This window comes from Trichoderma reesei (genome assembly GCF_000167675.1).
Source record: "Trichoderma reesei QM6a unplaced genomic scaffold TRIREscaffold_11, whole genome shotgun sequence".
In the NCBI taxonomy this organism is placed as follows: Eukaryota; Fungi; Ascomycota; class Sordariomycetes; order Hypocreales; family Hypocreaceae; genus Trichoderma; species Trichoderma reesei.
Window position 1 is genome coordinate 1,133,923 of NW_006711158.1, and position 22,011 is coordinate 1,155,933.

The following is a 22,011-nucleotide window of genomic DNA, read 5'->3' on the forward strand; positions in this document are numbered from 1 at the left end:
CATAGAATGATGCCCAACGAGCTTCCCCCGCTCTTCAGGCCTTTTGTAGTTTCGGTGTAAGCGTTCACCAATCATCGTGAAAAGACTCTTTCTTTCCGGCTCTCATGCACAGCATCATATTCGGCCAATCAACAAGCATGCTCCATCGGCTCTTCGACATCCAAGTGGCAATGGATTGGCTTGTGGTCCAAGATCCTAAGTCAAGTCAGCGAATCGGAAGAAGGACACAAATGTCTGTTGCTGTCGACATGATAAGCCGGTGCTTCAGCTCTTCATGGCACCATGGTGTGCCAATATTGAAGTACATGTATGAAGCTTGTCTTAGTAGACAGGTAAATGAACCCCTATATCATAAGTGTATGGATTGGTTACGTTTTAGCATAAGACTTCTGTCATCCACCTCATTATCACTAGGTCTCACTTCCACAAAGCTCAGCGCAGATGCTAAGCATGCCTAAGTATCACATCGTCCAGAGTCGGCTCCCTCTAAAAGATGGATACAAATCCCCCGGTTCTCCTAGTGACCCCTTTCGAAAGCACGGTCAACATCAGATCACTCTTCTAAAGCAACTTCATCCACCCAACGCCTGGCTGGAGACGGATCTTGATGCTTTCTCAAACACGCCGATCTGAGAGCAGTCGCAGCAACTCATCCAATACCTATCATCTACTAGCCTTACAGCTTCTTAAGCCAGAAAGCGAAAAGCTATACTCCCCATAATCAGCCCATCCATTTCGTCCGTTTACACGTTGTAATCAGCCTCAAATGTGTTTCGAGCTACCACCAAGCAAAGCTTCTCAGCGAGGGAAAGAAAAGCACTCCGTTTCAGGATATGTACTCTCCAAGACAAGGACGCTCGCAGTTAGTTCACAAACTTGTGAAGCCACTTCCGCCGGCTCTATTACCTACTTGTTCCAAGTATCGAGAGTCGTTGCATACCTTAGGGTAAAGAAGTATATATCTAAGGTATGTCTCGAATCTCTGTCAAATCCCATATGCTAAACATGGACGAGATGCGACTATGCATGCTAGCATTATGTACCGGTAAAGAAGCATCACAATATCACATAGAGCGAAAAGGGGATGCTGTTCTTTCGTCGTCCTCATCAACCCTGTAGAGGACATGATGGCTCAACGTCATCAAACGCAAGTGCAGCGGCGGCAAGCTGTGCAAGGCATCTCTAGTTAGTGAACAAACAGCTACATCCCACGAAGCATCTTAGGGATGTGTTATTATGGAATCATGATGGTTCTCATCCGCCAAAGCTGCTATTCAAAGATAGTTATAGAGTAGACCAACGTTGACTACCTAGTAGGGAAAAGGAGTGATAAAAAGCGTGCTCCATTTCATCGCGATTTATTCATGGACTCAAGGGATGACTGTGGTCTGGACGACAGCTTGACGTTGCCCAGCTTCATCCCTACAATTGCGGCGTGGAGATTATTCAGCCCGAAGTTGTCCCTAGAAGACGGTCGTGAGAACTTCTTGGCCATGCCCTAGGGAGGACCAGTTGCAGTAACAACACTGAGAGCCATCACGTCCAATAGCCACACAATTCCCCGAGAACCGCAAAAGGGGAATTGCCATAGGTACTCTCCATAAACAACGACATATGATGCGTACATTTGCCAGCCTCGTGATGAGCCACCAGGTGTTGCCAGCTGCCACCCACGCGCCGCCAGTCCCACGCCCATCCAATCATCCAATTCACCTCGCGCTCACCTTGCCCGCCACCTGCTCGCGTCCCTACAACACAACGCGTCGAGACACGCTCCCTCGTTTGTTTACTTTTCTTCCTCCCCTTCCCAACTGACCAACCGAACTCCCCCTCACCCCGAGCATGGCGCCGCCTTTCCCCTCGCTTGCGGATCAACTGGCACTCTCAGGGATTCTCCCCCGTTCTCACCTTCACCCTCGTCTGCGAGCCGACCAGTATAGGCTAAGCACTTTGATGCCCCCCCGTTACCGCGCGCACCCAGAACCTGGAGTCTTTCCAGACGACGGCATCGTGCACCGCCCGCAGCAAATGCCGGAACAACTCGCCGAGTCCATCGACACCTGGCGACGGTCGGTGCCGAGCCGCATGGAGCGCGAAGATCCGTTTGACAACGATGGCTTCGAGGAACGGCCCAGCACTCGCGTCGTGAGTATCATCCTCTTTTTACATCGACTTCTCTCGTGCTGAGCTGACATGTCGACCGCCTTTTCCCCGGGGAGCAGGCCTTTCATGAACCCGCGAGGCCTTCCCGCCGCCCCTCAAACCGGGTCGCCCTGATGCGCTCCGCCATCCCGCTGTTTCGCCGCCGCGACGGCCCCAACGCCCTGGGCGAGTCCCTCATGGAGCGGCCCGAGACGGCGCTGGGAGTGCGCGATGACGATAACGACGAGCCCGAGGCAGCGCAGACCAGGAACCCTATCCGCGGCTTCTTCGCGCTCTTTGGTCGTAAGCGCAAGCGCCGCAGCCCGTCGGTGTCGCCCGCTCCCACCGTCCGTCTCGCAGCGCCGCTGACTCTTCACTTTTTGTTTGTCGGCCCCCCGGGCTCTGGCCAGACTTCACTGCTTTTGTAAGACTTGACTTCTTCGTTTCGTGAGCTGCTTTTGAACGCTTCGTGCTGACAATGGCATAGCCGTTCCCGTTATGGATGCTTCCCTGATGTAAGATGAAACTGCAGAGGAATTCATCTTGACTCCGAGAGGATATGCTGACAGCACGCAGTCGAGTGCCATCACCCGCACCTGCTATGAGACGTACACCAACATCCGCATGTACGACTCCCAGCCGGTCCGCGTCGAAATGTAGGACACTTCCGGCGCGCCTGACATGACCACCGTCGAGAGCCTCTCGTACGTGCAGTGGGATTGCATCTTCCTATGCTTTGACATCAAGGAGAAGCAGTCTATGAGCGCGGTTGCCAGATGGGTAAGTCACTCATGTCGCTTCTTCTGAGGATGCTGCGGGAGGCGTGCAGGACTAACGACATCCGCGTTCAGTGGATTGATGCTGTGGAGCGTGGCTTTCTCAACCAGCAGGAGAACGAGGTGCTCGTCGTCCTCCTCGGACTGAAGAAGGACGTCCGCGGGGAGTGCGCCGACGCGAGCCATCGCGTTACCCTTCTCCCTGGCCATCCGGCCGAGACCACGGTTCCCAACTGCTGTGTGATGCCACAAGAGGTACGTTGTCCCTTGACCATCGCCGACACTCAGCCAGACAAACTGACCTGGGGAATCTGGCAGGGCCTCTTCATGTCTCGTCACCTCCGCTGCTGGGGCTATGCCGAGTGCTCCGCGGCCACTGGTGAAGGCATGGACAGCCTGTTCGAACGAGCCGGCCAGGAAGCAACGCGACGAGCCATCGAAGCCGCCCGCAGACAGCAACAGATGCCTACCCAGCGACGCCTCTTCTACCCACAGCGGCCTGTGCCGCCCTCTGGAATGTGAGGTTTTCAGCGGAGCAGAGTGTAAAGTGTGCGCTTGGAGAAGGAGAGCAGCCCTTGATGTGAGGCCATGTTGTGCGAGACGCACTCTGCTTTGGGCCGTGTTGCGTAGCCGGCGCCTTCGCAGACGCTTGAATGGCGATGTTTGTGACCAGGGCTCTCAAAGTTGTTACTTCCAATTAGTTGTCGAATCTGAAATACAGTGTGCATTATTCTCAGCTGCCATGGTCGCCATATATGATTGTGATTGTTTCAATTGACCTGTCGATGGTGTTTTGTCCTGAGAAGGTACGGATTAATAGAACGAGAGATGCGGAAAGAGTACAAGTAATGAGAGTGGGTCCGCTCAGTGAAGCCACTACCAGGTACTATCAATACAATGTACTTCCTTCAATTCAGTGCAATCTGTACTTGAGCCAGTATCAAGCTCAGACTCTCAGCATTTCACTCATAAAACACCACGTCCTTGAGTGTCCGATGCATGAAATCAAGAGAATGACGTGATAGCTGCTCGCACACAGTCAGTCACCCGACAGCCCGTATATTGTAACATTAGGCATATACTCACAAATTGCAGCAGCTCAGCCCAACGACTCCAAGACTCAACCATCATGGCCCTCTCAAAGCCAATCCTCCTCATCGCCCTCTCCGCGGCTCTCATCTCATCCATCTCCTCGCTTCTCTTCACAAGACACGGACTTCTCACCATCATCATCTCTGCTATCACCCTCTTCGTCTTCGCCTCAGCAAGTCATCACCCATCCCTCCCAACTAAAAGCACGCACCCATCATTAACCAACAGCCTCTTCCTCAGACACGCCACATCCAGCTCCTCTCCCACCGCAACCGTCAAAGACGCGCCGCTCCCCAACCTCCCATCAATCTCCAACAACAACAACAACAAAATGACCCATCCAAACCACCATCCATGGACTACACCCTCTTCGTCCTCGGCTCCGGCGGCCACACCAAAGAAATGCTCATGATGATGGACGACGGCACATTACCCTTCGCCAATACCCACCGCCGCTACCTCATCTCCCGCGGCGACACCATGTCAGAGCACCACCTCGCCGACTACGAAGCCCGCCTCCAGACTCTCTGCGCCCAAACCCGCGGCGGCACCTCCTCCTCCTCCTCCTCATCCTGCTCACCCGGCACCCACGACAAGCGCACCGTCACCCGCGCCCGCCGCGTCCACCAGCCCCTCTGGTCCACGCCCCTGACCGCCCTGCTGAGCATCGTCGACATCTTCCCCGCGCTGCTCACGCCGCCGGACAACGACGTCGGCAGGGCGCTGCGCTATCCCGGCCGCGTCTTCTCCAACGGGCCGGCCACGGGCTTCTTCGTCGCGCTGGCGGTGCATCTGTTGAAGATGGGCTACGTCATTCCCGAGAGCTGCTGCAAGGTCATCTACATTGAGTCCTGGGCGCGCATCTCGACGCTGAGCTTGACGGGGAAGCTGCTGCTCTACACGGGCATCGCCGACGTCTTTGTCACGCAGCACCAGGAGGTTGCCGCGCGGTACGGCGTGCAGAACGCGGGAGAAATTGTCTTTAATTCCCGCCGTCTAGATGACATAGAGCCCAGTCCTGTCAAATGCTAACAAACCCTTCTACATCCCCGCCTCTTTTTTTCGATAACCATGTCCCTGATATAAATTCTTCGTACACTTCATATAATACAAACCTACCCCAAGCACAGATCTATCTCTACGCCGCCACCGGCAGAGGCTGCGCCTCGGCCGTCTCCAGCGCCGCATCCTCCTCCTCCTCCAGCCCAAACGTCTCGATTTCCGAGCTGGCCCTGGCCTCCCGGTTCGCCGTCTCCTTGCCGGCCCAAATCTTCCAGTTCTCGTACTCCTGGTCCTCGAGCTGCATGCCCACGTCGAGCCTCGTCTTGCCAAAGTAGGCGCCGACGTAGCGCGCCTCCTCGACCGCTATCCTCTTCTCCACCTCTTCTTCCTGGCGCAGCCTGTAGAATTCGCGGCGGACAATGTCGTACGCCTTGCGCTTGCTCATCTTGACGCCGTCCACCAGTTCGTTTTCCATCAACCACAGCTGACGTTGTACGACACTATGATAACAACAGTCAGCCAAAACAGCCCCTTCATATCCAACCGTGAAATCATCGCGGGCATTTTTTCTATTACCTCTCGCCCGTCAAGGGAATCCCCGGCTGCCGCAGCCCTTTGCTCCAATCACACCTCTGATAATCCTTGCCGTCCAGCTCCAGCACGACCCTCGGCCGCGCCAGCTCCCACGGATGGTCCTTGTAGAAGCTCGTCCGCAGCGCATCCTCCGGGTACGACACGCTCTGCGGGCGGAACAGCTTCTTGGGCTTGCCGCTGCCGCCGCCGGCCCTGATGGCCTTGGGGTTGGGCATGCGGTGGCGCGGCGTGACGTTGCGCACGAGCGTCTCCGAGGGCGGAACCGAATTCATGACGGCGAACCACGGCGGCGCGGGCACGGCGTACCCTGGCATCGGCGCGTGCTTGAGTTCTTGGCTGACGGCCTTGTAGACGCCCGCCGGGCGGATCTGTCTGCCGCCCATGGCGGTGGTTTACTGAGGAGGACGAGGGTTTCGGGCGGTGTAAGGTGACCTAGGTTCAGTTTGCGGCGGATGAGGATCGTGGTATTGGCGAGCTAGATGTTTGGAGCTGTTGGATTGAAGGCGATTCGCCTGGATTCGTCGTTTGTCGAGTGGGATTTCGATGGTGGATATGACAAGTCGTGCGATGCATCACGGTAAGCTCGAAATTTTGGGTGTCGTCGGCGAATCATTCCGCCGCGCCCCGCCATGGCATCTCACTGCCCATACCTGCCTGTCTTGCTCGACCAAGACACGCATTGCACTATAGAGAGTAGATCAATTGCAGTAATTACTTGATAGCACTAAAATAACATCCAATCCTCAACGTCTATGCTACTCGTTTCTCAAGCCAAGCTCATTCTTCACAGCAAACGACTCTTGACTGAGAAGAGCCTCTGTCCCTTGAGAAACGTGCTTAGTCATCATTCAAGATTCATCACGTCAGAGCCTCACCTGTGATAGACTGACATCTCACATGCCAAAATCCCAAAACACCACCATAGAAGAGTCACCCACGCATTATACACATTCAACAAATCACAAAAGGCACACCCATCATGGCGTCAACCAAGACCGCAGCCCAGAAATCAATCTCCGAACACCTCACCGAATGGGGCTGTAAGTCCTTCCTCCATCCCACACACACACACCCCAACACACAATCCTTCCTCCTCCTCCTCCTCATCCTCCTTCTCAACCACACATATCACCTACTTACACAATCATAAAACTCACAAAAGATTTCACCACATCCACCCAAACCTCTCTTTCTCTCTCTCTCTCCTCCAATTCCTCCCATGACAAAGATCGCTAACAAAACTTTCCCCCAGCATCATCCCTGCCCCCATCCCTCCTCGCAACCCTCATCACAGCCCTCCACGCCCGCCCCCTCCAGGCCCTCCCCCTAACCCTCTTCACCCCTACCCTCCTCTTCTCCAGCTACCTCAACCTCTCCGGCTACCCCACCGCCAGCGCCGGCCTCACCGCCGCCTGGTCCGGCCTCTACGCCCTCCTCGCCCTGCGCAGACGACAGCCCTTGAGGGCAAAGTTTTCCATCAGGGGCATCGTCCGGGGCACCGCCGTCGGCCTGGGGGCGGCCAACTGCGTGGCTGGCGGATGGGTGTATTTGCATGGGAGCAAAGATCGGGACAGGGAGGAGAGGCTCAAGAGGAATCGGTGGGGGCAGTTTGAGGAGAAGAAGTGAGCGCTGTGGTCGTCAATGGAGCTGATGACGGAGGGAAAGAGAACCAGCAAGATGGATGGATGGGACAGAGGAAGACGGGCTGAGGGAGATGAGAGAGGCGTTGTGGGATCACCAGGGCCTCGTGTACACTACTTATTACTTGGACATGAAAGCGTGCAACACGACTTCACGCACATCACATATTGAATCATTGTATGCCATGAAAGACATGCTCTCGGAGTAAATCTCCGGTTATGCAAAGGGTTGGTATTATGGCTGGACCCATCTATCTATCCCAAAAGTTGATGCAAAGTTGCCGTGATATCCACGTGCCAATTGCGCAACACCGAGACAAAACCAACAAATTATTGTATACTGCAAAAAGCGGACATAAGAGAACAGAAGGCAATTGAACTCAGACAGCGTACCGCATCTGTTCTCTCCACAGCTGTTAATACCGCTTGCAATGAAATGCGCACCCGCAAAGAAAAAAAAGACAAGGAAACAAAACCCAAACGCCAATTCGCAGACGGTGTCAGCTCTTGAATCTCTGCGAGCCCAGTCCCCAACCCAAATGATCCAATGGATATCTGTCTCATTGTGCCTGTTCCACAACACCAAGATGCGAGGGTATTCCGTACCCCGCTCTAATCTTTTTCCACGTCTCGCTCTCCATGCTTGCTGATGCTCTGTCGAATATCTCCCTTTTAGGGTGTGATTGAAAACCCGGTCATTCGCCGGTGCTGTCATGTGTGCTTGTCAAGCGCACTTCATAATGCTGCTCTCGTCATCGCGACGTCTAGCTGGGAGGACTGCCACGGGGGACGACCATGCGAGAGCCGGAGAAGAGCCATATTGACGTGACCACCACGGTAAACATCAGCGTCCTGACGAATGACCGCACTTGAAGAGGGCTGAAGCGGCCATGTTCGCCACGGGCTGGTCGGATCCGAATCATCTCCAGTGAACTGGGTTGAAATGCGGTGATGTAGTCGACGTCGCATTCCCTGACCTTGGGGGTAGCGTAGCTTTTGTATTCGTCAAGAGCCCTCTCGAGATTCCAGCCCGAAAGCTTGCGCACGACGGCGACGACGCATCCGGTGCGGTGCTTGCCATGGTTGCAGTGGATCACGAGCGGGTAGTTTTGACGGTCGAGGACGATTTCCAAGATAGCCGCCATCGTACTGGGGGGGATTGGCTCTTTCTTTGTACCCTTCATGTTGAAGATGATCTGCTGGATGCCGTTGGCGGCGATAAAAGCCTCGAGATCATGGTCGGGCTCATCCTTCTTGACCAGCGTGCTGTGGCAAGATTAGCTTTTGAGTGTCGCAATCCAGAGGTGATGACGACACGTACACTATCGTCTTGAGCTTTAAGCCCTTCAAGAAGGCAAAATCCTCCTTCTTGGGGTAGCTGCTTCGGTACACCCCAGGGACGACTAAGCCGAAATTGACGGGCCTGCCCTCTATGGGAGCCAGGGGGATGTCGGAGGAATGTGACGTAGTTGACAATGATGACCCGTCTACTGCAGAATCTGGCAACATGGTCAGCCTCGGCCGTCGCCAATGAAGAGAGAGATCAACAGATGAAAAAAACTCACCGGATGTGGCATGGGCTCTCGGCAGTGTTGAGGACAATGATACTTGCTGGACCACGGCGCGACGCTGAAGGCGCGAGGGGGCTTCTTCTCCGTTGGCAGGCTGCTCATCCACCGCACCGTGGCTCTTCATCTCAGTTGCAACAATGGACGAGCTTTCGAACATTAGGTCGCGCTCGTCGGACCGACTCAAGCTTGGATATAGCGAAGACGTTGTGAGTGAAGCTGCTTCGGACACAAATGGAACGACTTTGCTGTCGGAAAGGATATTGAGTGCCATGCCGACCAGCTTAGGGCGCGATACGGCTCGGTTGTTTGGTGGATGGGTATTTGGCTTTTCCGGCTGCCAAGCTAATGGAGCTTTGTGGCGTGAGGGTCGAAGGACGAAGTGAAGAAGGGATATCGAGGTGGTTCGAAGTAGTCAAGCAAGTCACTGCCAGTCGACCAAGGCAAGTGTCCGAAATTGTGTGAAAATTGGTCTCGCGAGCTAGTGACGGAAGAGGAGAAGAGAATGGTATGGGGAATATCGGAGAATGAGAACGTATTAATTCGACGATGGATATATCGTAGAGTAGCAGAGAGGTCCGAGAGGAAGAGAGTTGTAGACAAGGTTGGGGATCAAGGTTTTCTGGTGGTCGACAATTGTAGCTTCGTCGTGCTCCGCGGGCAGGGCGAGGGCCTACAGAAGGGCGGGATTCCTTCTGGAAGAATTGAGCGGGAGTTGAGAGGCCATCGTGACGGAGGTGAAGGCGAGTGTGATGGTTTTAGAGGCAGAAGAGAAAAGGGACGAGCGAGGGCAGGCTTCGGTCAGGAAGAAGAGGCAAGGTCGCGTGGGAGTGGGAGGATTTGTGGGAGAGAATGGCAGGCCAAGGTCTGAAGTCGACTGAGGCGGACGGACATGGGGGTGGATTCTGAGCACTAACGGCGTAAAGTGCTGTGGAGGGTACTGGAAACAGAGGGTACGAGGTACCTGCCCGGGCGAGCAGCCCTTGGGGCCCGGCACGGGGTGAAGAGGCGCGACTTGCAAGCGAGGTAGCCGGGACTTGGCTGGAGATAGCGCAGCGAGTACTGGATACAATACTTAGCTCAGGATGCGGCTGTGGACAAGGCCCGAAAGGAGTAGCCTGTACGAGGCTTGCTCTGCCGGCTCCCGAGCACCAGAGGTCCCAGTGCCCTCACTGCATCCTCCCCGAGACCCCCCACCCCTTGTCCAGGCAGCTTCAGTGCAGGCCTTGTTTGTGACTGGCGACCCAAACAACAAAGTCCCTTTTTGCAGGTTTGGGGCCGGAATTGATGGGCCAGGCTGTTGGTGCGGCCTTTGCACTGGACGGGTGGGGTGACATCTCCATGGATGGTGCGTCAAGCCCGCATCAGGACAGGACTCGGGACCGTGCAGTACGAGTACTCGTACAGAGGTACACGCTGGCACGGGTGGGCGAGTAGCGGGTACAAGCTGCACCTGGATTGCGCACGTAGCGGGCTCATTTTAGCGATGGATTTAGTGGCGGTGACTCGCTGGCATTGACTGGCCCAACCTGTTGGCGCTGATCCCTCCTGAGGCGCCCTTGTAGCGGTACAACCGCCGGACTCCCGTCCCGGATCGCGGCTGCAGCGGATCGTCCAGCGCTTTTCCAGTTGCGCTCTGAATGGGTAACTCAGGCAGGTACGTACCGGTCGGTGTTCGCGATTAATACACTGGAGAGATGGCGAGAAGCTGCTAGTAGAGTGGTTTTATTGCAGGTAGTCGCGGTTAGTGCTGTGCCATGACCGAAGCACTTCCACGGCACAGCTGGTTGGTACGAGTACCTACGTTGGAGCTGGCCCTGAAGAACTCCCGTCATCCTTTCACTCGGCATTGCGGTGCTGACTATGTGTGTCTGTCTGTCTCAAAAAGGCCTTGGATGTGCCGATGGCTGAAACTCGCCGAGCAAAGCCCTGACGCGTCCACTGTGGTGGAGGTACTCCAAATGTACAGTACCTTGGACCTTGGACCTTGCCCTGATCTGGAACAACAAGGTACGCTGATCCAAGGTACGCTTTGCTCCCTCTCAGCTGCGTTCTGCACATCACGGCTTTGTCTGGGATGACCCCGTAAATGAATTGGTGGCTTTCTTTCCCCTTTCTCCTGCTGTGGCGAGCTTCTCACAGCGAGAAGGGTTGAACTCCTGTCGGCTGGGCTGTTACTGTGTATAGGTACATACATGATGCGTTATGGCTCGTCGAGACGGGCAATGCTGCATGCAGAAGGACTTGGGGCTGACGGCTCCCAAAGACATCGGATCAATCCCAGTTGCCCAGCAATGATACCTGCAAGCTTGATGGGGGGAGAGTGCATTACCTACGAATGATTGCATGCGCGGGATTACGCAGCGACTTGAAGTGGTCCGGAAGTGCTCACGCGACATGCAATAATCTCAGCGATTGAGCCGTCTCTGTGACGGGACATGAGTGACAGGCCAGACTGACTACTTTAGATCACTGCTTTTCGTTTCTGTCGACTCTCCTACCCCTTGATCATATTCACTCTCCCTATTCAAGCTCCTGCAGTATCAACAGATCAACAGGTAATCATCGAAGTCTTGTAGCCTAACAAGAGCCTTACGTATTCGATCCGTGTCTTGTCTCGATTCCGAGGAGCCACTGGGGCAAAACGACCACTGCTAATTGCTCGGACAGACAATAAGCCCACCTTGAACTCTGCCATTGGACCCTGAGACACCAACCACATCGACTCGTCATATCACTTCAAGGCTCGAGATTTGCTGCAGCGTTTATTCGCCGTTGGGATTTCCCCATCCAACAAAGGTCTAGATGCGGAAATTGACGCACGCGGGACAGCCTGCGCGATCTTTTCGTAGGCACTCACATTTAAGCATGTGCGTGTGTTGTCTTGATAATTTTACTTTTTGCTTCACATTGCCTAGGTAGGTAGGACATACATATGTACATACCTCCCTAGCACCAATGTGATTGTCAGGTCCCCAGCAAGGGGGGCGCAAGCTTGGTAACAATTGACTGTGGAGAGAGAGCAGCACGTTGGGGGGAAGTCTCCTCACATGTCACCCCGCGTCTGATGAAGGATGCGATGATGTAAAAATAGATTGGCTGCATGATGATATCAAAATTCTCTTTGCTGATTTTCCCTGGCCGGATCGGACCGTCGATGCAGCGACGTGCTGCTTATCGAAGCAGCTTGGATCGAGAATCTTCCGGACTGCGTTACAGACTGCCCAGCTCACTTCCGACACTCTGGCGATGCGTCCTCGTCGAAAGCTCGGAGATTGGGAGATTTTGGAACGTCAAAGACTGCGTTGCTGTGGCGGAAATATCTCCAAAATCAGCGAGTATGGTCCTTTGTCTATTACTCCAGGCTAAAAGCGGTCCCAAGCCGCTGGGAGAATTATTCAACACAGCTTATCCAACGCATCATGAGACCGAGAAAGATGCACTAGTAGTCCAGACTAGATACCGAAGATGCAGTCGTTACTCGCCGTGCCCGTTGCACTTACGAGTACGCATTACTGCTTCCTGCAACCTTCCTAACTGGTGATGCTCACGCCCGACGAATCATCCATCACGCAAGTCGTCAGCTCTAGCATGAGCATGCGCATCACCTCATCCTCGCATACAACATAACGTGTTCCGAACTGCTTGTGATACCCCTACGAGCGCTTTCTCAGCCATAGCACAAGGGTCTGTAGATACATACTGTACTTAACATGTCCTCGTTCACATTGACTTGTGTGACTCCCGGATGCGAAGATTAGGACGGAGCAGAGGCAGTCACCTGAGGCCACATGCCCAAGCCCCCAGGCCGTTTAGGGTGTTGCGGTGTTACGGTGTTACCCCATGGAACAGGCATAGAACGGGCGTGGAAAAGGGGCTCTAGAGATCTAGACGACCTACTGTACTGTAGGTAGGCAGGTATGGAGAAGGTAATTGCTACCTGCTGCCTCAGCACCTTCGGCCGCTGGTATCACAAGTACATACTCTCTGTAAACGATGGCAAAAGGGAGACGAGACGCGGCCCGGACGGCCGGCGGCTGTCGTCTCGTCTCGAGACGGATGTGATACTCCGCAAAGCCGTAATTACTGCAGCGACAAGGTTTATCTAGGTATTGACGCTTTTACGCGCGGATAGGCTGCAGCCAGTATCACAGTACCTTAATTTAACAAGCATCCATTCACTTAACCTGAGCACGTTCTAGCCGTGACTCTGCCTACATCTCAATCTGGGCTGGCTGTGTAGTAGTCTACAGTACAGCCTCTTGAATTGGACAATACCCCCGATTCCTGCCCACGCCGGCAGTTGATAATATCAGTACTTACTACAGTAGTAGCATCATTACCAATCCGTCCACCTGGGCGTCATTATTAATTAATGCCCTCCAATAATCAGGGACCACGGAGTTCGGACCTCTTCTTTTGCAGCGTGCGCCAATTGACTTTATTGGGGGGGGGACATACATGATGTAAATGGCAAACCCGGACAAGGGCCAAAACAGGGCCACGCGACACAGTGCAGGACGAGTCTTAGCAGTACTTGCTGCATAGGTTCATGCCGGCACCGTGGGGGTGAGAACAGTACGAGCATGGCAGGTATCTAGATACAAGTAACATGGATTGCACACACGTGCGAGCTTCCATATCGTCGGCAAAGCGCTGGAATGCTATTCCTATCCAAGTTCCTGTTTTAGATCCCCCTTCATCCTCGACAGTGCAATCCCTTCATTCAAAGCCGGGAGATGTATACTAGTGGCAAATGAACCGAAGCTCAAGAGCTCAAGCCTCGCGCAATGCCCGTGTCTTTAAGATTTGACTCTATTCCTGTGATGCTAGACATGGGCAATTGCGAAAAAAAACACACGACAAGCTACCGGTTTTCGTCACCGAGCTTCACGCCTCGGCCGCGAGCTAGCTATGCAAGCCTAGATTGCTGCCCGGCACCAGCGGGTCACGATGCGACCCTGGAACAAAAGAAGAAAAGAAAGCTGAATGGGAGCTGGAGCTGGAGCTGTTTGTCAGATGATCATGTCTCTACATACTGGCTGCGTGCACTGTGTGCATTTGCTTCGGACATTAGCCCAAGACGCTGGAACAGACCTGAAGGCAAAACAGCCCAGGCCGAAGCGGCACCGACAGAAGATGGAGATCCAGAGCGCTCGTTCTTGTCGTAGACGTGAAGATGTGTATCTCTGTAAGTGGATGGAAGTGCCGTGGGGGCGAGTCAAGTGCCAGCATCAAACGGCGAGTCAAACTACGGACTTTAAGTGAATCGACGTCGTCCCTGTGGAAAAAGATGTAGGTGTCCAGTGCTTACATAGGTACGCTGGATAGGTTGTCAAATGATGCCAGTGAAGCTCCTTGAGCGCCCAACGCCTGTGAATCATCATGAGGGACAGTATATACATTTGCTTTATCCAAAGTGTATAGTACTAGCAATGGCTCCCTGTTCTTGTTGGCCATCCAAGCTGGATCCTCGATGCTTTTCTGGACTTGGAGATGCCAGAGGTCCAATGCATTGATCATATGGATGGCTGATGCAATCCGACCTTGGCCTCTGACGAACTTCATTTCAATCTGCACTCATACAGACAAATATTCAAACTTGGGTTAAACCCCCCTTTCTCAGGCCAACGACTTCTTTCAAGATGTGCCCATACAATACAGACTGGACCCTGAGAGATCTCATGTCCAAGTCATTCACTCTCACATCTCAGCCCCCCGCAATCAACCAACCTCCACAGCCTTACCCGTCCCTCTCCCCGACTTATTCCCTGCAAAACCCCCCCAACAACACCCTTATACAGATCCCCTCCATCTTTCCCATTCTCCCATCAACAAATGCCGTAGTATCTCAGTGCCATTGCCGTCCACCGCTCCCCCAGCGGGGAAATACAACCTTACGAGCCGATTTCCGGCGATCATCCTCGCCCATCTCTCCCTTCAAAAACGGGGAGTTGCGCGCCATATCTGCGTATCCTCATGAATCCTCCTCGTCTCGACATTGAGACAGCAACGCATACATGTAGACAATGCTTCGTCTCGTCACGCCGCTCACTGCGCAAGCGATATCCCCGCCATGTCGATCATTAAGCTGCAACACGAGCAGCCAGTCGGTGCCACCGATGCGGATGCCGCCATTCTGAAAGAGCCGGCACGACTTGAGGTGCAGCTCTCGGAGCAAGATACCCAAGACCAGAATCAGAATCAGAACGAAAACCAGAATCAGCATCGTAATGAAAACCAGAACCAGAACCAAGACCAGAGGGATGAGAGCAGCGCGCCCCCAGACGGCGGACTGCAAGCATGGCTCCAGGTCGTGGCCTCCTTCTTCCTCTACTTCAACCACCTGTACGCTGCCCACCACATCATTTCCCACACACAACATGAATTCCAAACCAGGCACATATCCCCCCCCAAAAAACAGCATGCGTGTGTCATTATTAACCGTGGCCACATGACGATTGGCGCTCTCCATCCAGGGGCCTCCTCAACAGCTTCGGCGTCTTCCAGTCCTACTACGAAACAGCCCTCCTGAGCAGCTCCTCGCCCTCATCCATCTCCTGGATCGGCTCCATCCAAATCTTCTGCCTCATGTCCGTCGGCGCCCTCATCGGCCCGCTCTACGACGCCGGCTACTGCCGCGCCCTGCTCGCCGCCGGCACGCTCCTCGTCACGCTCGGCTTCGCGCTCACCAGCATCAGCACGCGCTACTGGCACGTCCTCCTCGCGCAGGGCATCTGCCTCGGCCTGGGCACGTGCTGCCTGTCCATCCCGTCCATCGCCATCGTGCCCATGTACTTCATGCGCCGCAGGGCCAGGGCCATGGGCCTCGCCACCGTGGGCAGCGGCCTCGGCGCCACGCTGTATCCCCTCATGTTTGAGAAGCTCCGCCCCAGGATTGGCTTCGGGTGGACGATGCGGGCCATGGGCTTCGTGGCCTTTGCCATGTGCTCGTTTGCCCTCGCCATCATCCGGCCGCGCTCGGCACCACCAGCAGCAGCAGCAGCAGCAGCAGCTCACAGGAAGCCCGGCTTCTCAATCCGCTGGTTCTGGGACTCGTCCGCGCTTCGGGAGCGCACGTACCTGCTCTACTGCGTGGCCATCTTCTTCAACAACCTGTCCTTCTTCAACCCGCCATACTACCTGCAGAGCTACGCCGTCCTGCACGGCATGCAGGGCCATGCCCTGGCCGCATACCTGCTCCCCATCCTCAACGCGTCCTCCATCCCGGGCAGGATCATCCCGGGGTTCGTCGCCGACAGGGTCGGATCGCTGGACACGTACGTCGTCGTCTGCGCCCTCAGCAGCGCCAGCGTCTTTTACTGGATCAGCGTCACAAACGCCGCGGGAAACATTGCCTTTGCCGTCCTGTACGGCTTCTGGTCCGGCAGCGTCGTGGCCCTCGGCTCCGTCGTCCTGACGTCCATCACCCCGGACCTGAGCCGGCTGGGGACGAGGCTGGGCATGGTGTCTATACTCAAGGGGATAGGCTCGCTCATCGGGCCGCCCATTTCGGGTGCCATCTTGAATAGCACGGGCAAGTACATTGGGATTCAGCTGCTTGCTGCGTGCGGCATCATGCTCACTTCGCTGCTGTCGCTTATCTTGCGGCTAGTCATTGCGAGGGCGCTGTTCAGGTCCATTAGGGATGACGATGAGGCCTACATGGACGCGAGCCGTCCCAAGTCAACGGCCCCTGTGGAATCTCGTCTCATGGAAGACAAGAGCGCAGCCTAGAGCAGGGCGAGATTCCCAATCCAGCGGGTGGTTAAAACATTGCGTAATTCCGACTTTGAAGGATTCAGCTTACAAAACGCCAAGTCTTTGTCATAGAGAAAGCCTTTGCTGCCTGAACACGAATAACTTCTATTGTACCAGCATGGGAAAAGAAGAACGCTAAGAAGCGTAGATTACGGTCAATTTTGCTTTCCCTCATAATTCTACCTTGAATGACTCCTTTCTTAGTTATCATTGTCATGGATCCTGCTTTTATAGACCATAGATGAAGCCAAGACGACTCGGGCTACAGATTCACCCCGCCAAAGGATCGCACCTCGAGTGCTCTGATCTCGTCTTTATTCTCCATGAAACAGCAGTCGGCATAGGCGGTCAAGTCATGGCACGGAAGGCCGTATATTACCGGGCACAAAGCAACCGCACAGCACTTCATATATCCTACATGCAACGAACTTCCTACACGCAAGATAGCCATCCGAAGCAACGCATTGCAATGTGAGAACAAGGCTGATATGCTGCATGTCGTTCGTAAGCAGTCAGCGTATCTCTCTCTACCTACCTAGTAGGTACTATGTGTACATGTAGCCATCACCGACAACCTACACTCAAGTCCACACCATCTTCGCATCATCCATGCAAGGCACCCAACACGGCGAACCACCAACCCGTATCCAGCAATAACCCCCCTCAATCAAGACCTCCAACTGTCTAAACACCACACACCATAGGTAAGTCCAAAGAAGAAGAAAAAACAGCCAATAACCTCCTCTCATCAGAATGAATCTATTTCCCATAACGGCGTCCAGTGTCTGCCTATCCAGACCTCGCCATCCAACATGCACCACCTCCCTACCTATTACCTCTCATACACTCACCCTCAACTCAAGCTCAGTGCAATCTATAAATACCACCGAAACACATTCAAAGATAAAGGGTGTCCCTCAAGAAAAAGCGTACACTGATGTTTCGGAGGAAATCCAATGCAACGCAATGACGTGCCTCGCAGGGCTGACTTTGCAAATGTGCGCAGAACCGGTTGACGTACCCCAATGTCATCACGTTACCCCTTCTCCTAATTCTCCGAAAATATACAGTGCAGTACGATGACGCTTTTCGGCGTTTTATATCCGGTCCTTTATATGCTATTAGGCAGTGGTATTCTGCAAGTATGGATGCCTGGATGGTCGTCTTTGTTCGTGTCTGCGAATTCATATTGCTTGAGCCTTCATATTGACTCAGACTCATGGACATCTCTGCAATGAGTCAAATCGGACCCCGTGATGAAGGGAATGCCGCAGGCACATGATTAACTACATGCAGGTCTTCCATCAGGCTGCCTCAATAAAAAGAGGCAACGTCACAGTATTGTACAGCCGACCAGGAACGACGCGTGCATCCCAATGTAACATCGAATCTGATAATGCTTACAATAGCAGATAGTCTATAGCCAATCCAGGATATCATCCAATCATAAGCCCATTACCGGCAAAGCCTCTATCAAATCGCAAGAAGAGAAACAAAGTACACGGCGAGTTTGAGCACCCCATTCTCGCGGAGCTGAGCAGCTGCAGACGGCATACGTCTGCGGGGAGAAGAGAAACTCGCAGCGACCATAAAGGGGCAGCTGCAGAGAAAATCCACATGTGAAAAAGAAGAGGAATGAGAAAAGAAAAACAAGCGAGAAAAGAGAAGGAAAGAAAAGGGACTTCTAAGTGTACAAGTAGTCGCTGTGAAGGGTATTCTAAACAAAAAATCTGAAGGCGCCAAAGTCCTTTCCAAGCACTCACTTACGTGGCCGGCATGGACTTGATCACGCGTCTCAAAGCAAAAGAGAGATAACAAAGGAAGAACCCGTGGTAAAAAGTACAACGCAGGAGGGGAAAAGAACGCAAGAAACAGACACAAAGAAAGGGGGTTAGACAAGGCCTATTGTTGCTGCCCGCCCCAGTATCTAGGATCGTTTTGCTGGCCATGATACTGTCCGTACTCGTCATAGTTTCCGTAGTAATCCACGTCGTAGTCTTGGCCACTGGAGCTGGTCGTGCCCATGTATGAGCTGCCAGACAAGTTGCCGTACGGGTCGCTGGAGGCCACGTGTTGCCAGCTTCCTGCACCATGCTGTTGTTGCTGCTGCTGCTGCTGCTGCTGGTTGTAATAGGCACTGTTGCCGTAACCACTGTCCGAAGCCTCCAAGGATAAGGATCGTAGATCGAAGCCATCGTCAGGACCGAGCGTCGTGGGGTCGAACAAGTCCAACGCATCGCCATATTCTTCCTCCCTGGACGCTGAGGCCCGGGCTCTGCTGCTGCTGCTAGTCCCGGCATGCAAGTGCCTGCTGCTTCTGTGCCTCGACTTGCCAGACTGGCTGCCGGGGCTGCTGTCACCACCGGCCGGCTCCAATCCGCCACGGCTGTCAGTGGAGCTTCTGCCGCTGGTCTTCCTGCCGCCTCTGCGAGAGGGAGAGCGAGTGTATTCGCATCGCAGCTGGCTGGCGATGCAGCGCTCACAGCCACTCTTGTCACCACTGCACTTGAGCTAATCGGGGGAGAGTGACTGTTAGCGCAGGAACAACAACAGAGTTGATCACTTGACTGGAAGCGGCGCGCTTGCTGCGACTTTATACCTTTTTAGCGTGGCAGTTGTTGCACGCCTGGTGCTGGCTCGACCGGGCTGAGATGGGATCGGAGGCCCGCCTGAGCTCCTGGACGCTGTTCGTCTCGGGGTCGATCTTGAATGTGTTAAACATGGCTATGGACGTTGGGCGTCTGTCCTGTATAGCACCAAGGTAGTTTCAGGTACAGCAGCGCAAGGAGTAAGAGCTGATTGGAGATGGTGAAACGATGAGAAGAAGTGCTTCCAATTGTCCTATAGATGCTATAGGTATAAACGATGTGAAGGGTGTTGGGGCACTTGAGAGCCGACAGACTATCGCATTGGCAGAGGCAGTGATGGCTTGGATCTCGACAAGCAACGCTCAGTTGGCCAGGGAGACTGAAGGAGGACTGTCAAGGTGATTTAACGTATAGACTAGACAGCAAGAGCAACCTATGAATCCAGGCCAAACACGGCTTCTTATATCTCGACCCGGCTGCTGCTGGAGGATTTGACAAGTTGAACAGCCAGCCAGGCAGCCGCGGCCCTTCTCCACAGACGATGTCGTTGTGCCCCCCGGCCCCCCCTCCAGTGATGCGTCCAGGGGACAGCACCAAGCAGACAAAGAGCGCCATGGTGGATGACTCCTGGTCTGGATCAGTCAGGGCCCTGCGCCAGATCCGGCAGCGCCATCCTGAAAGGGAGGGAGTACAGCCTGCGAGGCCAGGCCGAGCCGGTCGGGGGTGCGGACATCCGGCAGCCTGATGCTCTTGTTGGGTTCGCAGCACGTCAGGCGGTTGATGCAAGAAATCGAAGCTTGAGATGATGGTTCGTGGGCGGAGCTGGTAGGGGAACAAGATGCCAACTGGGAAGCCGGGCGCTGCGATTGGACAGAGGAGTCGCTTTGTCAGCGGGTCCGGCTGCGGATTGGGCAGGCGGTGGGCTTGTGTGGAGAATGGACGGCGCTAGAGCTAGGCTCCCGCGGGTGGGGCTGCCCGAAAGAGCGGCAGAATTTACAGCAGTTACAGGGGAGCTGGCGGTTGATTCAGTGCTGGGAGATTAAAGACTAAAGATGCACGAGTGTATAGATAAGCTGTCCATGGGGTACCTATATAAGCTATATATAGACATATATAGGTAATCCCTAGCGCTAAAAAAACAGTAAGCTATCTATATATAGGTAGTCTTTTTTCTTATACTAAAGATAAGCTATATATAAATAGCTTAACTACTTATTACTATTTTAACTTAAGCTGCTGTTATATAAAATGTATTTTTAAAAAAATTAATTTAAAATTAATTTAAAGTTAGTCCTTTAATAATTATATATAGCAGTAACTATAATAATAATCTTTATATAATTAATAATTACTTATTAATATAGTATATTATAAATAATATTTAAATACTAAATTAAATAAAAATAATATAAATATAATAAATATTAATTTTAATTTAATATTATTTTTAAGTTTAAATAAGTTAAAATTATTTATAAATAAAGAATATAAGCTTTATAATAGGTTTAATACTTATAAAAAGTATATTTAATATTAATAAATACTTATATAAAGTAATTAACTTTTATATTTTAAATTATTCTTACTTACTTAAAAATAAAAATTAAAATATAATAAAAATACTATTAATTTAACTCTCCTTATTTTACTTAAAGATTAAGAACTAGTTATAAAAAATAATAAAAATAAAGTAAAAAATATAATAGTTATAGTTTTAAATATAATTTAATATTATTTTAAATTAAGAATTAAAGCTATAAAAATTATATTTTTATTTTTACTATATATATAACTAAAGCTAGTAAGCTATTATAGCTAATATATATAAAAACTATATATTATATACTAAGCATTTTAAACTTTTTAAAATTAAGTAATAATAAAATTAAATATTTTATACTTAAGGAATATTTAAAAAAAGAAGATTTTCTTACTTTATAAACTTTTATATATAACTAAATACTATTTTATTTTAATTATAAAATTAATTTATTATTTAATAGGTTTAATATAATATTAAGAGGGTAATAGCTTTAAAAAATAGTTTTATATTACTTTTTAAAGGCATTCCTTATTAATAAATAATATATATATATATAAGGGTAAGAGTATATAAGTTTATTTTAACTATATAATAAAAGCATATATTAATTAGTAATAATTTAATTAAAAAGCTTTAGAATTTATAAAAGGAATTATATAAATCCTGCTTAAAAAGGGATGCTATTAAGTATTTTTTTTTTTTTAAATTAATTCTATTTTTTTATTAATTTTAATTAATTAAATATAAGTATTATATTTATATTTTAAAATAAAGAATTATTATAATCCCTTTTTATTAACTTATAAACTTAAATTAAAAGAGGTTATTATATAAATTATAAGTAAAATATAATTCTTATAAGTACTTATATTAATATTAATAAGGTTTTATTATATAAGTATAACACTAGGTTTAATATATAAATTTTTTAAATATATAAATTTAATATACTATAAGTATTTATAAGCTAGAATAAATATATTATTATTAGGCTATAAAAAGTATATTATATAGCTAAGAATATAAAGGGTTTAAAAAGTATTACCTTATAAATTTAAATTAATATAAATAAAAGACTTATAGTAAGTTAATTTTATATCTTTTTAAAATTAATTTAAAATTAATTTTAAGTTTTTAAATATTAATTATTTTATATAAGCTAAAACTATTATATAGTAAAAATATAATATATACTATATATTTTATATATTAATTTAAAATAGCCTTAATATAATACCTAGTATTATTTTTACTTTATATAAAATATATTACTACCTACTACTGCCTTTAAAAAGATTACCTGCA

The 22,011-nt window shown here is 51.0% G+C and overlaps 7 protein-coding genes across 7 annotated transcripts; 4 read left to right on the forward strand and 3 right to left on the reverse strand.

Moving 5' to 3' along the window:
- Nucleotides 1–2,046: 2,046 nt before the first annotated feature.
- Nucleotides 2,047–3,356, forward strand: TRIREDRAFT_41009 (rho type Ras-like GTPase; the record flags this gene model as incomplete). The annotated part of the gene is given in 7 exon segments (XM_006965882.1): nucleotides 2,047–2,145; nucleotides 2,223–2,566; nucleotides 2,630–2,657; nucleotides 2,719–2,784; nucleotides 2,803–2,922; nucleotides 2,994–3,173; nucleotides 3,237–3,356. Coding segments are annotated over 7 exon segments (957 nt in total), but the record flags the coding sequence as incomplete, so codon positions are not given.
- Nucleotides 3,357–4,364: 1,008 nt separating this feature from the next.
- TRIREDRAFT_63328 (uncharacterized protein) lies at nucleotides 4,365–5,042 on the forward strand (the record flags this gene model as incomplete). The annotated part of the gene is made up of 1 exon (XM_006966002.1): nucleotides 4,365–5,042. The coding sequence occupies one exon, from the start codon at nucleotides 4,365–4,367 to the stop codon at nucleotides 5,040–5,042; it is 678 nt and encodes a 225-aa protein (XP_006966064.1).
- Nucleotides 5,043–5,187: 145 nt separating this feature from the next.
- On the reverse strand, nucleotides 5,188–5,983 carry TRIREDRAFT_32473 (uncharacterized protein; the record flags this gene model as incomplete). The annotated part of the gene is made up of 2 exons (XM_006965873.1): nucleotides 5,188–5,512; nucleotides 5,589–5,983. Coding segments are annotated over 2 exons (720 nt in total), but the record flags the coding sequence as incomplete, so codon positions are not given.
- Nucleotides 5,984–6,585: 602 nt separating this feature from the next.
- Nucleotides 6,586–7,232, forward strand: TRIREDRAFT_108378 (uncharacterized protein; the record flags this gene model as incomplete). The annotated part of the gene is made up of 2 exons (XM_006966003.1): nucleotides 6,586–6,646; nucleotides 6,859–7,232. The coding sequence occupies 2 exons, from the start codon at nucleotides 6,586–6,588 to the stop codon at nucleotides 7,230–7,232; spliced, it is 435 nt and encodes a 144-aa protein (XP_006966065.1).
- A 793-nt stretch (nucleotides 7,233–8,025) lies between these two features.
- Nucleotides 8,026–8,689, reverse strand: TRIREDRAFT_41428 (uncharacterized protein; the record flags this gene model as incomplete). The annotated part of the gene is made up of 2 exons (XM_006965884.1): nucleotides 8,026–8,512; nucleotides 8,568–8,689. Coding segments are annotated over 2 exons (609 nt in total), but the record flags the coding sequence as incomplete, so codon positions are not given.
- Nucleotides 8,690–15,097: 6,408 nt separating this feature from the next.
- TRIREDRAFT_62971 (uncharacterized protein) lies at nucleotides 15,098–16,215 on the forward strand (the record flags this gene model as incomplete). Its single annotated transcript, XM_006966004.1, has 2 exons — nucleotides 15,098–15,162; nucleotides 15,294–16,215. Coding segments are annotated over 2 exons (987 nt in total), but the record flags the coding sequence as incomplete, so codon positions are not given.
- Nucleotides 16,216–18,477: 2,262 nt separating this feature from the next.
- TRIREDRAFT_108381 (uncharacterized protein) lies at nucleotides 18,478–19,778 on the reverse strand (the record flags this gene model as incomplete). The annotated part of the gene is made up of 3 exons (XM_006966130.1): nucleotides 18,478–19,086; nucleotides 19,175–19,321; nucleotides 19,704–19,778. The coding sequence occupies 3 exons, from the start codon at nucleotides 19,776–19,778 to the stop codon at nucleotides 18,478–18,480; spliced, it is 831 nt and encodes a 276-aa protein (XP_006966192.1).
- Between the last annotated feature and the right edge of the window lie 2,233 nt (nucleotides 19,779–22,011).